The sequence below is a fragment of the Populus euphratica genome, unplaced genomic scaffold (assembly GCF_000495115.2).
Source record: "Populus euphratica unplaced genomic scaffold, PopEup_1.0 scaffold8.1, whole genome shotgun sequence".
Taxonomy (NCBI): Eukaryota; Viridiplantae; Streptophyta; class Magnoliopsida; order Malpighiales; family Salicaceae; genus Populus; species Populus euphratica.
Window position 1 is genome coordinate 1,913,502 of NW_011499855.1, and position 14,712 is coordinate 1,928,213.

General features: G+C 34.8%; 3 protein-coding genes across 3 annotated transcripts; 2 read left to right on the forward strand and 1 right to left on the reverse strand.

Annotated features, from left to right (window-relative positions):
• Positions 1–186: 186 nt before the first annotated feature.
• Positions 187–3,641, forward strand: LOC105123014 (oxidoreductase, 2OG-Fe(II) oxygenase family protein). The gene is made up of 7 exons (XM_011022450.1): positions 187–384; positions 476–627; positions 806–1,164; positions 1,976–2,114; positions 2,446–2,512; positions 2,598–2,719; positions 3,142–3,641. The coding sequence occupies exons 1-7, from the start codon at positions 284–286 to the stop codon at positions 3,273–3,275; spliced, it is 1,074 nt and encodes a 357-aa protein (XP_011020752.1). The 5' UTR covers positions 187–283; the 3' UTR covers positions 3,276–3,641.
• A 3,532-nt stretch (positions 3,642–7,173) lies between these two features.
• Positions 7,174–7,847, forward strand: LOC105123015 (uncharacterized). The gene has a single exon (XM_011022451.1). The coding sequence runs from the start codon at positions 7,272–7,274 to the stop codon at positions 7,560–7,562; it is 291 nt and encodes a 96-aa protein (XP_011020753.1). The 5' UTR covers positions 7,174–7,271; the 3' UTR covers positions 7,563–7,847.
• Positions 7,848–11,111: 3,264 nt separating this feature from the next.
• Positions 11,112–12,807, reverse strand: LOC105123016 (chlorophyll a-b binding protein 7, chloroplastic-like). Its single transcript, XM_011022452.1, has 5 exons — positions 12,664–12,807; positions 12,212–12,394; positions 12,063–12,100; positions 11,457–11,971; positions 11,112–11,351 (listed from the first exon to the last, which is right to left on the reverse strand). Exons 1-5 carry the CDS (start codon positions 12,717–12,719, stop codon positions 11,334–11,336), a joined length of 810 nt encoding a protein of 269 aa, XP_011020754.1. The 5' UTR covers positions 12,720–12,807; the 3' UTR covers positions 11,112–11,333.
• Positions 12,808–14,712: the final 1,905 nt, after the last annotated feature.

The following is a 14,712-nucleotide window of genomic DNA, read 5'->3' on the forward strand; positions in this document are numbered from 1 at the left end:
TTTATTTTTTTAATGTTTTAATATTCAATTTTTTTTAAAAAAATAAAAACTATTAATGTTATATATTTTTAAATAAAAAATATTTTAAAAATAATTATTATTATATATTTAAAAATACAGTCAAACCAATTTAAAAAAAAATTAAATTCTTTAATTTCTTTTAAAAGAACTTTTAAAAATATACATGCTATTGAAACAAAAGGACTGTAGACAGCAACTCAAAACCTCTGCGCCCAATTCAAAAACCCTAAAAATCATTGAATAATAATCACTCCTCGTCGAAATGTACGGCTCCTATAAAGCCGTTACCGACGACACAGATCGAACGGAATTCCGAAAAACAGAGAAGAAGTACAAACTTTACTACGATCAAAATTCCAAAAGGTATGTCCCTATCTTTCCTTTTCTCAAGTAAAAGTGCCGTCGTTTGTGATTTTATCGGTTTAATCAATTAAACATTCTGATTTTTCAACAGGAAAAAGCAACCAAAACAAGTCGACTTATCAGAGGTTTTAGATTTCAAGTCATTTTTGGATTCTTATCATAAAAACGGGGAACTTCCTCCTGAAATTGTGGTTGTTGATTGCCGTTTTGATCGGCCCGTCTTCGGCTTGGAAAGTCAGCCTGGTATCATTTTTGTGTTTTAATTACTTTATGCTCTTTTGTTTAAAGAAAACCTAAATGGCGTGATTATCACTTGATGGAAGTAGTTACCTGTTTTATTTTTTATTTAGTTTTCTGTATAATCCAAATAAAGATTTATTGATTTTAGAGAAGTTTTTATGGAGAAAGATGAATTTTGCAGGTTTTTATTTCATTCCGGGGGCATTGAGTGTTGATGAACAATGCCGATGGATAAGGGAGAGCTTAATGAGTTTCCCTCAGCCTCCTAATAGAACGAATCATAATGCAATCTATGGGCCTATAAGTGACCTGTTTATTGCTGCGAAAGAGAGGAAAGTGTTGGTTGAGGATGAAAATATGCCTGCTAGTTCGGACTCTGTGTCAAATGGTTGTGTTGGCAATGGAGATACTCGTAGATGGAGTTTTTGTGAGGAAGATAGTATTCTGTTAAGAGGGAAGCCTTGTAAGCCCATTTCAGCTTCCGTCTTATTGCGGAAGTTGCGGTGGAGTACCCTTGGACTGCAATTTGATTGGTCTAAGGTGATTGCAGCTTCAGTGTTTTTCACTTTTGCAATTCCTGTCTACTAGTTTTGTGTTCTTCCATATTGACCTTTCGATTTCATGATACAGTAGGGAAGTACACACGCTCAAATTTAAGTTTCACTTAGTAGTTGTTAGAGCTTGTCCCTTGGGGCCATGCTGATTGACAGCAAGTATAGATCCTTTAACAATTATAAAGCATAGACTTTTCTTTCTTATGTAGCCTTCTTTCAGTTATGTAAGGTTGGCATTGTGACCCTTGGGTTTAGTTATTGTATACCACACCCCATCTATCTGCATTATGAATGCCATGGGATTTGATCACAGAATATACAATCTGGTATGATACAATCTTTCAATGTACTAACATTGTTATACCTTGGTTTTCTAAATAATGTATAGACACAAGTATGATTGTCAGCAGTAACGATTTAATTTGTTTTTAGTCTGAATTTTAAGAGGTTGTGCTTGAAGCTAGCAGTTCAGTTTAACTAGTTTGTCTTGAAACAATTGTCTACTCTTTTTGTGCAAAAAAAAGTTTTATCAACTTGCTGCTGTTTCAGAACACAGTGCGTGTAAGGATATACACCTTCAACCACTTAAATCTTGCTCTGCTCAAATCTGTATCAAGCCATTTTATGTGACTTGAGAATCAAGATGCCAGCTAGTCCTTCTCTTAGTTTATTTGTCTTCATCAACATTTTGGGCGTGTTGATTATTATACATGCAAACTCTCAACCCAACACATCTTTTAGAAGTTTCTCTTCTTTATGAATTGGAATGAATTTAAGTCTTTTTGTTTGTGGTGTAGCGTAACTACAATGTATCTCTTCCACATAACAAGATCCCTGATGAACTCTGTCAGTTTGCTAAAAAGTTGGCTGCTCCTGCGATGCCTGTGGGAGAAGAATTCCACCCAGAAGCTGCAATAGTAAACTATTTTGCATCAGGTAATTATTAATGGAAAGCTTGTTTATATCTTCCTTTTGTCTATTTCTTGTTTAATATTTATTGGCTTATGAGACCTAGTGCAATTGTAAGGTCGTGTGTTTGTTACTAGAAGTTAGCATGTTGAAACTGCAAGACAGCCTCCCTGCAGAAATAGGTGGAAAGTTGTGACACCTGACCTTCCCTAGACCCTAGCCATATGAAGAACCTCATGCATCGGAACCCCTTTTTCTTGGAAGTGTAATTAATGCACGCAATATTAGGTTGTTAACATCAGTTCAATTTCTTGGAAGTGTAATTAATGTGCACGATATATTTTACGTCACTGATCAGGAGATACACTAGGGGGCCACTTGGATGACATGGAAGCTGACTGGAGTAAACCTATTGTAAGCATGAGGTATTCTTTTTTCTATCATTTCTCCATGGTTTTCAATCCAAAGAAGAGGTTTTGATTGCTGACTTTAACCTTCTTTTCCCCTCAGTTTGGGTTGCAAGGCTATTTTCCTTTTAGGAGGAAAATCTAGAGAAGATCCACCTTTAGCAATGTTTCTCCGAAGTGGTGATGTGGTTCTCATGGCTGGAGAAGCACGAGAATGTTTTCATGGTAATTGAACTATAAACCTCTGGAATAATTTGAAACAAAGATCTGGATTATCTGAAGAAAAAAGTATTCATCTTTGTGTTTTACCTTGAAAGTTTTAACGTAACTGATGATGGGGAAAATTAATTGCATAGGAAACATTATTTTTTTATTTTCATTACATAGCTGAAAGTGTAGCTCAATCAATAGAACTTCGATAAGAAATTCATTTTTCTTGTGAAGTGATAGGTAGCTATTCATATATCGGTAGCTATTCATAACAGATGTAGAATTTTGTTACTATAGTGTTTGCAGCCAAAATTGGCACAATCCAACTTCCAAATTCCTGTGCTTAGCCATATCCTTCAGTGACTTGTGAATTCCTGCAAATTTGTATTTTTGCTTCTTAGTACTTTTCTTTGACTTCTGATTTCTGATTATTGTAGGTGTGCCTCGGATCTTCACTGACAAAGAAAATGCTGAAATCACAACCCTTGAATTGCATTTCTGTGATGAGAATGATATCTTAGAATACATCAGAACCTCGAGAATCAACATTAACATCAGACAAGTGTTTTGAGAGCAATAAATTTTCTCCCATAGATGTGAAACCTAATTTAAAGATTCAATTGGGAATGCTTTCATAGGAGAGATTAAAGGTGACAAGAGGACAGCATGATAGAAGACGTTGAAGATTTTTGTAGAATCATTTCTTTTGGTTCTTTTGATGACAGGGGTGGGTCTTGAACAGCTCACTCTCTCTCATTTAAAGAGGTTTATGTGGAATCATAATAACGATTTGTAAGGAATCAGTTGATTGTCCAGATGGGATAAGAGAGTGTTATTGAGAGAAGATACAAAAGAACAAGCTCTGACTATACAGTTAAAATGCTATTGAGTTGAGAGGAATTCAATTTATACTATTAGCAGATTGCTTCAAGAACACGACGATTGTGCTGCATCTTTGTAGTTACAAGTTTGTTTTTTTTTTTCTTGCTAAATTACCCAAAATTGCCCTGAACTTTGGGGCAAGTTAAATTTAATCCCTGAGCTTTTCTACCAAGATGTAAGGTTGTAGGGCTGGTCCATCCTGTCAGCATGGGGAGCCCAATGGTTCAGCACCTCAGATTTGACAATGGCCCCGAAACTCCTTATGGGGTGGCAATCAGGTCCTTGATTGTATGGTGGTGCTAGATAAGTTTGATCGTTTCTTTTTCTGTTTTACCAACTGCTAACCACTACTCTCTTGCACCCTAGTACTGTTAGTACGGGCTGCTAGATCTATCCTATTACTATAGTTCTCAGACCCGGTATAAGGTTAATCTGATTAAGGAATGGAATTTCGAGTTGCATGGATTCATTTGATTAATCTAAATCAATCTGAAAAAAAGTAAAAAAAAAATTGAAGTTTTAATATTTTATATAAAACAATTATGTAAATATAAATTATATATATTATAAATTATTAATTTTTATTACACATATACCATTTATTTAAAAAATAAAATAAAGGTCATGGTGGAAATATAACTGAATACAGGTCATTTTTGTCCTCACAAAATTTTTAATTTATTCTGTTATACATGGTTCGATATATATATATATATATAAAGGCCTTAGGAATTGCTTTTTCTTATATTTTAATGATGTATTACATTATATGTATGTATTGACCCATTCTATTCTATCATATTTAATTTTGTATAAGAAAATGGGTTTTCAGCTGAAGTGAGAAATAATGATAATTGATAATTTGCAAGTACCTCTCAGCAGAAGTTTATTGATGTATTACATTGTTTTTTGTTTTTTTTATTTTACTATTCATCGATCATTTTTTTTTAATTTTATATTTTAATATTATATTGTTTTGTGAATTAGACTTTGTAATTTTCTTTTATTTATGTTATGTTTATATCAGTCTTTTAATTTAGTTCTCTTTTTAATAAAACACTAAAGGATATAGTTAAATTATTGTAGCAACACTCAATAAATACTATTCATTGGAATAATGATGTATTTTAACAAAAAACAAATCAATTATGAATAGAGATGTATTTAAAAAAAATTCAATTTCATCCTTCAACGAATTTTTTTTTTATCCTTAAGTATTAGGCTATTTTAGAAATTAAGTTTTATATTTTTTATACTGGGTTATCTATTGGTGTCATGAATTTAGTTTTTTCTTTTCTTGATTTCAATCTCCAGTTTTTTTTTTAAATGAATTTATCTTTATCTCATGCCCAGGTCACAATTTTATCAAGTTGACTTAGTTTTTTTAATTAATTTTTTTTATTTCATCCTTCAACATTATGATAATTAATAAATAAACTATGTTATTTTTTATATAAAAATATAGGGTTATCTCATCTTATGATCTATGTCGCAGCTTGATCAGTTGACTATGTTTATTTTTTTAATTTCACCATCTAACAACTTGATCTTCTTCATTTTTATATATTTTTTAATTTTATTATTTAATATTATATTATCTAAGAATTGAGTTTTATAATTTTTTTCAACTTCTTTTGTGCAGAATTACCTTGGTCTTATGGACTTGAGTTTTTTTTTTCAACTTTTAACATTAGTTATGTTTGAATTGAGACTTTATAATTTTTTTTTTATTTTTTAAGAAGTTATTATTATTTAATGATTAAGATCACAGGTTTAACAAGTTAGTTTATATTGACTTGAATTATTTTTTTATTTTTTTTTAATTATTTTTTTATCCTTTAACATTGAGTTAATTGAAAGTTAAGATTTATAATTTTTATATTTATTTTATGCAGGGTTATCCTACCCTCATAGCTTAGGTTACAGGCTTGACAAATTAAATTAGTTAGATTTAAATAGTTTATTTATTTATTTTTTTAACATTGAGTTAATTATAAATTGATTTTCATGATTTATTTTAATTTTTTATATAAAATTATCATGATTTGTTTTAATTTTTTATATAAAATTATCATGATTTTATAATTTAAACTATAAAATTAAAAAATTAATCAAAGTCGATTTAATATATCAAGATCTCAATATTTAAAAAGTAAATATCAATATTAATATCATTCTATATATATTATGTTTCGAGCTCATTGTAACTTTTCTATATTAAAAAACACATAAAAAAATACTTTGTAATGTTTTTCCATATAAAAAAAAAACCAACAGCACGAAACAGTTACATGACAAGCTTACATACCAAATCATACGAGGATGCTCATTCCCAAGTACGAAATCAGCTAACGTACTGCTCATCGCGGATCAAATATACTGTTTTTGCCTGGAAGGTTCATGCATAATGAAGCAAGTGGTACATTGGACTGGACTCGTTCCAAGTCAACAGGAAAAGCGTTCAGCCAGAAGGAAAACATTCAGCAAAGAGGTATAAAAGTTATTGACTCGCATGCTGCTCTATTCTAACCTTTGAAATGGAGTCAACAATTTGTTAATAAACTATAGACTCCTGTATACACAAGTGTTTTAATGCAGGGGGCCGATCTTTGCCTTCAATTAACGGATAATAAGTTTGGAAGTGCATTCAGTGCAAAGAACTTTTACCAGCCTTCCAGTCTCTGTCTAGATGGCTGGTTTGTTTTTGACTGGACAAAAAAAGTTAACCCAATCACTGTTCAAGATATATAGCTGGTGTGAGAGTAAGCAGGATTTTTTCCCCTTTTTTATGATGGAAAAAACCCTATCCACTCCATATGGTGTTTGAGGACTTCAGCAATCTAGATACAAGAAATAGAAAATCCTGAGTTTTAATTTCTTTTGTCTGTTTGGGTGGAGGACAGGACAGTTTTATGATAGGACCAGCAAAATATGGAACATGGATATTTGGATAAAAGGAGTGGCACGAGCATAGTTGTTAAACCAACATTAGAGTCCCCTTTTTTTTTTCATATTGAAAAGTAATAAAAATGGAAGGTGTTAATCTTTTTATCATCCTGGCATCAAGTTATTTTTCCATAGGACCTTCCTTAGAGTATCTTCATTATAATAGAGTTTAATTATCAAGTTCAAACCATGGACGAAGAAATGCGTGAAAAAAAAAATTATCTAGTAATTGTGCGGCCTAAAGCTTGGGTTATAAATTTATTTGGGTTAATTCAAATCAATTTTTTTAAATAAATTCTAAACAATATCATATATATAAAAAAATGAGTTTTGATAGGGATGATGATATAACTCTTAATTATTTTATTTTATTTTTTACACCCAACCATCCGGAGAAGTCAGCCGACTGGCACAAGCAAAAAATGTAAACGTGAGCTCACACAAAGATAAAATAAATAAATAAAACCCCAACTTAAACAACGATATCTACCGACGCCCCCCAAAAAGCATAAAATAAACACCTTCATTACCCTCCAAAATAAATAATTCAAAGCCACGACCAAACACTCACGCGTCTACGTGTACATTTCTACTACCACTCTATTTCCTTGTCTTAAAATCACAATAAAACACACCGTAATTTACCCCCCAGAAGACACATATCACAATACAGTCTTACACGGCTCATCTCTCTCTCTCTCTCTCTCTCTCCCTTATCGTTTTTGTTCTCGGAAGAATAATGGGACCGATCGTTCTGAGCCAGTTGGCCACGGGTCTTAGTGTGCTCGCCGGGGCTGTTCTGGTTAAATCGGTTATGGACCAGAAGCCCATGGCCGGCCCGTTGTGCCCATCTTGCAACGGGACGGGTCGGGTCGCTTGTCTTTGTTCCCGTTGGTCCGATGGAGATTCTGGTTGCCGGGCTTGTTCCGGTTCGGGTCGCATGGCGTGTAGTAGCTGCGGAGGGACCGGTACCGGCCGGCCGCTTCCGGTTCAAATCTCTATGCGGTCACCGAACCGTCCTCCATCTTGACCTGCTCGAGTATTTATTTCGGGTCCGTTATTGTAGCTAGTATTGATTAATTGTCTCTCTTCTTATATTTTTATGTAAACTTCTTTTCCTTTCTGAATCTTTTCCAGTTTGGAAAATTTTTAATTTGTAATATAATATAAGTTGAAGGGACACTTGAATGGAGGAAGGGAGATCAGATGGAACTTGGAAGGTGAGTAGTTTGTAACTTGTAATGACAATATTTAATATATTGAGTACTCAGATTCTTATAAAAAAATGATAATGGATAGGTTTATACCCGTTGAATTCTTCTTTGCTTACGATGTTAATTTTCAATCAGTAATGATTCTATAGCCAGTTTCTGTTGTTAATAATTTTAAAAATATAAAGAAATTATTCTAAATATAATTTATTTTATGTTTCTGTTTCGTTCTTCGATCAAAACCTTGAATGCTGAATGTAGTTGGAGAGATTTTTTTGCATGTGTTCTCTTTAAACGAGTTTAAGAAAATCATACTTGTGCGTGGATTTTGATTTAATTCCAGATGGCTGGGAACTTAATATATTTCAAGCGGATAGGCATGTCCTCATTTATCATATTCACTTACTGATTATGTATGTCTTGGAGTGCATTTTGCTTTCTTTCAGATCGGAAGGTATTTGCTTTCCATGGGCTACGGCGGTAAGATTCGAAAAACAGCTTGCCAAATTATTATAAAGTTAATACAACACCAATTTTGGAGCTTTATTAGATAGTTTAATCGTTTTTTTTTTAACTGGATGGACTCTTTCGGCTAATTTGGAGCTGTTTAATGAAAACTAATTTTCAATTTCCTTAATGTTTTCCTTAAAACTCTTATTAGTTAGAGTTTTTTATTGTTATTACGGAAAAAAAGCCTCGAACACGAGATCTCTTAGGAGAAAAGGGTGCGATTGTTTAGCCATCCAGCCTATACTTCGTCGTTTCTTCGACTAGATATCAACCATTCCATTTCAGATTCAGGGTGAGTTTGTTTAGCCTTAGGTTTTGCATTTATAGAATAAAAAATACAGTAAAATATACTCAATTTTATTTTATGCTTTGTTATTCATTAAAAAATTAAGTTTAAAATACAGTTTTTATATAATTTTTAATTAAATTTCATAAAATTATGTTTATTTTTGCATTTCAAAAACATTTTTTTAAATTTAAAGTTTTTATTTTTTCTTTACTATAAATTATTTTTTTATATTTTCAGATTATTTTGATGTGTTAATATTAAAAATAATTTTTAAAAAATAAAAATATATATATTTTGATGCATTTCTAAACAACCAAATAATTTATACATATTTTTTAATACATATAAATCTTAACCATAATTTTACCAAAAATATATTTAAACCTACCATAATTTTTTAATACGGATATTCGAATGAAGTTTGATGTGCTTTAAGTGCTTGTGTCCTTTGTGGTGCCTGAACTGGATGCTTGTCTAGTGGTGAGCTTTGTCGGATGTCGAGAAGTTCCGAGGGGATAACATGCCTGTAGGTATGAGATACCAGCGGTGATAATTGAATTGCATGCTCCAGCATTTACCAAGCAAGTGCCTGTAGGTATGTGTTTTACTCCAGCCCAAGATTACCATTTCAAATTTATTGGTGGTTCAATTAGTGTTTATATATTCTGTCATTTTCCTGATGTGAATCATCCAAGATTCCTTTTCTTAAAGAGATTTAGTCTCTTTATCCAGAAGCTGGCTGGAGGGTGTTCTCCCTATTAGAACACAAAAAATAGTAATTAAAAAAAACTAGCGTGTCCCAGTTAAAACAAAGCTTCTTGGAGAACAATTTTTGAAGTTTTGTACCGTGATGGGCGTACCTTCTTTGATAAAATGCTGGTGTGCAGAAGCTGGCATCCAAAACGGATCCTATAAGAATTACTTTCCCGTTGAAAACAGCCGAAAAGATAAAGAAAAACCATTAATAATAACCAAAGAAAATTTAAAGTGGAAGAGTTTGATTCCCCCTTCCCGTCCATCGATAGTCACAAATCATTATGATATTATTGAGAATTAAAGCTCCATATGCTTGAATCTCTATAACTTCCGCCTATGAAATTGACAAAGACAGCATAATATGATACTCGATCAACAAGAAGAAATTCATCACTTAAAATAAGTTTTAGATAGTTGATTGACGAACGAGAAGATAATAGCTAAAATGACGGTTATCTGGGTTGGGCTTTCCTTTTGCCCCTTGCCTACGAGATGCTCGTAGGCCTGCTTTCTTTCCTTGTTCCCTGGGTCTTAGGCCCAACGTTTGGGTCTCTAGGCTAGGACCCAGTCTTATTGATGGTCCTTTGGACCAAATCCCAGCCCTGTCAATGTGTATGATACTTCTGCCGAAAATCTTCTGTAGCAAAGTACTCAACATTTGAATAAAGTGTACTGAAGATGAGAATTGGGAAATTTATAGGATCAGTATGTTTTTTTCCTTCTTAAATTTATGAACTGATATACTGTTTGTTAGGAGTGAAGAACAGTGGTTAATACCCATTTTGGCAGGAGAGCAATGTGCACACCACAACAAATATGAAGGATTATTTTAATCATCTCCTACATGAAATGTGAACAAATTTATCTCCAAACGAATCCTAAAAACTAGATGTACGACTGTAGAAGTCAAGAGATTGCTAGCGATGAGCCAAAAACTCATTGGTTTTTTGCAGGAGGGGTTGCGTGAGGCAGGCTACTTTGCCTCCTATACTGATGGAGACACGTTGCCCGCTTGCTAAACAATATGTAAAATTTAAGAAATTAAACAGGAAAAAAGGAAGAGGAAATCAAGAAGAACATGAAAGCGTGTAGCCTAGAGTGCAAGTTATATACATGAAAGATGAATATGATGATCTGCCAATAGCTTTGTCATAGATTCAGGAATTCTCCAAGTCATAGAGAAATGAACTATAGCTGCGATTTCACAGTCTACGCTCTTATAATAACAAAAAATTTGGTCTTCATTTAACAAAGATCTATGCTAAGTGATTACCTATCAATTGATTCCTCCCAAAATGTGCAAGAATCTCTCTCCTTTATTTTTATGGGTCACCGGTCAGGTCTATGGGTCCCGTCTCAACTGGCAATCCCATCAAAATTGTTAGGTGTCCGTTCGAAATTTATCTGATTTACAACCGCAGGGTTTGTCCTACGTGATTCACTCGAAAGAAAGGAGATCAGACTCGGATTTGAATGTAGACATGGCTTTTTCAAAATGGTTTTTAGAAACAAATGATTTAAATCTACCTCAAGTACATAGCCCTCCATTTAATTTCTCAGTTTAATGTTGTGTTCTGCTTTGACGGCCAAGTGTCGCCTTACTTTTCCGCAGTATTGGCATCTGTTCTGTATTCAATAATTGATTTGAGCTATTGTTAATTTGCATATTCTTAAAATGGATCCTCTACGCTAATTGTTCTACTTTACTCGTATTAATTGGTTCGGTGGCGTATGGAGTAAAATGCCATGCCACCGCTCGCTGTTTCCAAAATTGATGTATGGGCAGTGAGATAGTTGGAGATGAGTTCTGAAGTTTCATGTGATTCGGAACGGTTGCTTTTCTGGGCAACTTTTGTTACTAGCTCAAATATATCGGTGACATCTAAGTTCAAGGGGTGGTTTTTGTACATTGCAACAGCACTCTATGAGAAATCGTAGTTATCAGACATTACAAGTTCTAATAATGATACAAAGGTTCTATCGACAAATATTTCTTTAAGCTCCTTCCTTAGGGAAGCATGCTCGCCGGCGTTTCTCACTTGGGGGTAAAAGCCTGAAACACACCATTTAAAATAGTTAGCTTAATTTAAAACAACTTGTTCTCGCTGCATTATTTACAAATTACTGTTATTGTTTGAAGTTTTAGGGGTGCACTCACAGCAAAAACGGTGGCGTGACCAGGATCTGCTAGGTGAGCAAAGAGGTTGTCAATAGGACCGGTGCCAGTGTAAATGTGTTGGAACCAAGCACCCATCACAGCCAACATAGCCAATCTTCCATTCTTGATCTCCTTTGTCCTCAATTCCTTGATCTTCTCGGGAGAACCACTGCCCCATCCAAGTGGGTCAAACCATAGCCCACCTGGGTAACCAACATCTGTACCAGTGAGTTTGTTGTTAGGGAAGATAGGATCAGTGTTAACGCACCCTGGCTTGAGAATATCAGCCCATCTTCTTCCCTCGGCCCAGCCTATAAAGATTAACTCAACAATGAAGAGTGTGGTGGTGTCAGTGAAGTATTCAAGTTCTCCAGCAGTGTACCATGAGGGGGTGTTTAGGATGCCAATCTTTGTTAGGAATTCTGGGATGAAAATACCAGCAGCACCTAACATTGCCCATCTACAGTGAACAAGTTCTGCTTGCACATTCCATCTCAGAGTTTCAGGATCAGATCCTGTTTCAGACAAATCACAACTTGCATAAGTACTTCATGATTGGTTATATTGTGCAAGTGACTAACACCTAACGGTTTAGCTCTCACTCACCAAGACCTAGAGGATCAAAGCCAAAGTCTCCAGGGAGGCTGCAGTTGAGACATTCAAGCAAAACTTTAGAACGCTTAGCACAGTAATTGAGTCTTTACATCAATGACAAGAAAGAGGCTTTGGTTCTGAAGAACAAGTCATCAACTGACCTGCCATCAAGCCATGGAGGAGGGGTGCTGCCTGGGAACCAGAGGGGTCTATCAGGGTCAGCTGCAACACAAACTGTAACTGATCGAGCTGCGGTTGGTGACGTGTACGTCTTCAGTCTCAGTTTCTTTCCCCTAAGAAAAGAAGCCTTTGTTGACCCGACAAGGGATGCAGTCTTCTGGGAACTGCAATGTTTTATTTACATGACTCACTTCACTTAAAAAAATAAATACTCATGTTATTTTTCTAAGTCTTTGTTGTTTCATTATAAGCCTTGATTATACAAGTAACCAACATGTAATTAAGAATTAATCTAGAATGAAGCAGCACGATCAACTTAACTAATATTGAATCACGTCTAATACATGTTAAAAAGTTCAAGTATATGCCACACAGCTAACAGTTGTCAATAGCATCATAAGAGGTAGTCGTGATGGGATTTGAGAGAACTTGCCTGGAAGAAGAGATGGAAACGGCTGCAATGGCAGAAGAAGCGCAAACAGCAGCCATTTTTTTTATTTTTTTTTGCCAAAAGACTCTTCCAATCAGTTTGTGCAGTGTTCGAATGGCTTATGGAGGTGGGTTGCAAATCTGTTAATGCATGCCGAGGCTTATCTTCAAGGATAGGAGAAATAATGTCTAATTGGCTACTTGATTGCCAGGTGGCATGCAGAATCTGATAGCAAGCGCCTCTACCTCCACATCTTTTGCTTGCTTTGATGAATCATAAATTGGTGGCTAACATTCTATATATCTGAAAAATCAGTTGCAATTCGGGCCCATGGTGCCCTCTGTAATTTGTCAATACTTGATAATAGATTTTACAGGTGAAAGGGTGGAGATGCTACTCATTTGAAAGAATCTCACGGAATCGGACTGGCAAATAATTTAGAATGAGCTATAGCTCTCCAGGCAAGGGTGACAATGCGTGTATTCTTCCCCCTTTGCTAAAAGGATGGCCCATGTACGAGTTGATAGAAGCTCTCATGATAGGCCCTAGTAGCAACAATGGTCCGACTAGGAACATTGATTTAAAGGCCTAAGGCCTCAGCCTACGGTAAATAATCCCATTTGTGATCCCCAAATCTGTCTCTGGGCCTTGAGATTGCTTGAACTCAACAACCATCAAGAGCTCCAAAGTTCGAGAAGAATTATTGCCACAGGCATTGGATGGAACTTGTTTGGAAAATGCCCTTGTGGTAATTGCTCTATTAACTCTTAGCGATCCATTTAGTTCTTGAATGGTTATAAACCAGGAGAGGAATTGCTCCCTCGAGAGCCCAGACTTTCTCACATTAGCCTGGATCGTTCTGGGCCCAAGCAGATGGAAAAGCTTATCTTGTTCTTATCAGAAAAGAAAATAAAGGAACAGAGAGAGGCACGCAAAAAATCAAAGTACGAATCTCCTTGATCTTAACCTCACAAAACTACATTTGTTGGTTGGTGGAGAAAGTCACATGATGCCACACAACTTGGTTCCTAGAAAATCATAGCTCATTTGGTATCATAACAATGAAGAAAATAAAAGTCAGGTCCCCCAACCACACTCGAAGACGCAGTCTTATCCTTTTCTTCCAACTTGTCCTCCCAAGTCTAAAGTAGAAAAATCAAACAATCTGTACTTGTAGCCGTAGAAAAATCAACCAATTTGAAGAAAAACTATAAAGTGAAAATTTCATGAGTAAATCCAGATTCCTGCGTAAATCAGATCAATATTTTTAAAAAAAATTACAAAAAAAATTAACCTGCAAAAGCAAGCCATATCTGTTAACCTTTACCCAATCTTAATTAGGGATTGAGTGATTTTGAATGAATTTACCTGCAAGGGTTCATGTAACTTTTATACGGGTGATAATTAGGTTTTCCTCTGATGTTAAAGATGAGGAATATTGGCATAATTACGGAGCTAATCATCGGTGAATTGCTCTGAAAAATAAAGCACCGACCGGGGATCCGTTTGGTAGCCTTGTCATGCTTTCATTCAACTTTAAAACCAGGTTTACACATGCTTGACCACCACCACCCACCACCCACCACAAAGTGAAATCTGGGCCTTTTAAGGAAGCAAATGGTGGTGGTTAAGAGTATAGATACGCTATCTAATTACAAATAAATGCTTGAGGTCGACAGACATTATCAAAGCTTATTTGATAGGTGTTTAGCAAAATCACTTGGAAACACACCTTGGATTCCTTACTGTACTTCTCCATGCAGGCATGTGCTCGCTATTAGTACTGTAATTATTTCTTACAAGAATTATAGCAAGAAAACAATCTGCTAATTATGTCTCTTGAGAATTATTATAGCATTTTTTTTTTCAAAATTATAACACAGAAAATCTCTCCATCCCTTTCTGGTTTTTTTCTTTTTCTTTTTCTTTTTCTTACAGGACACATGAAAGGAGGCTCCATTAGCTTTCTATGATCATTTCATCTTTCAGGTCCCTTTCATTGTACCTTAGTAGCGGAGTCAACAAGCGAAGATACAGCAGTCCTCGGCATGA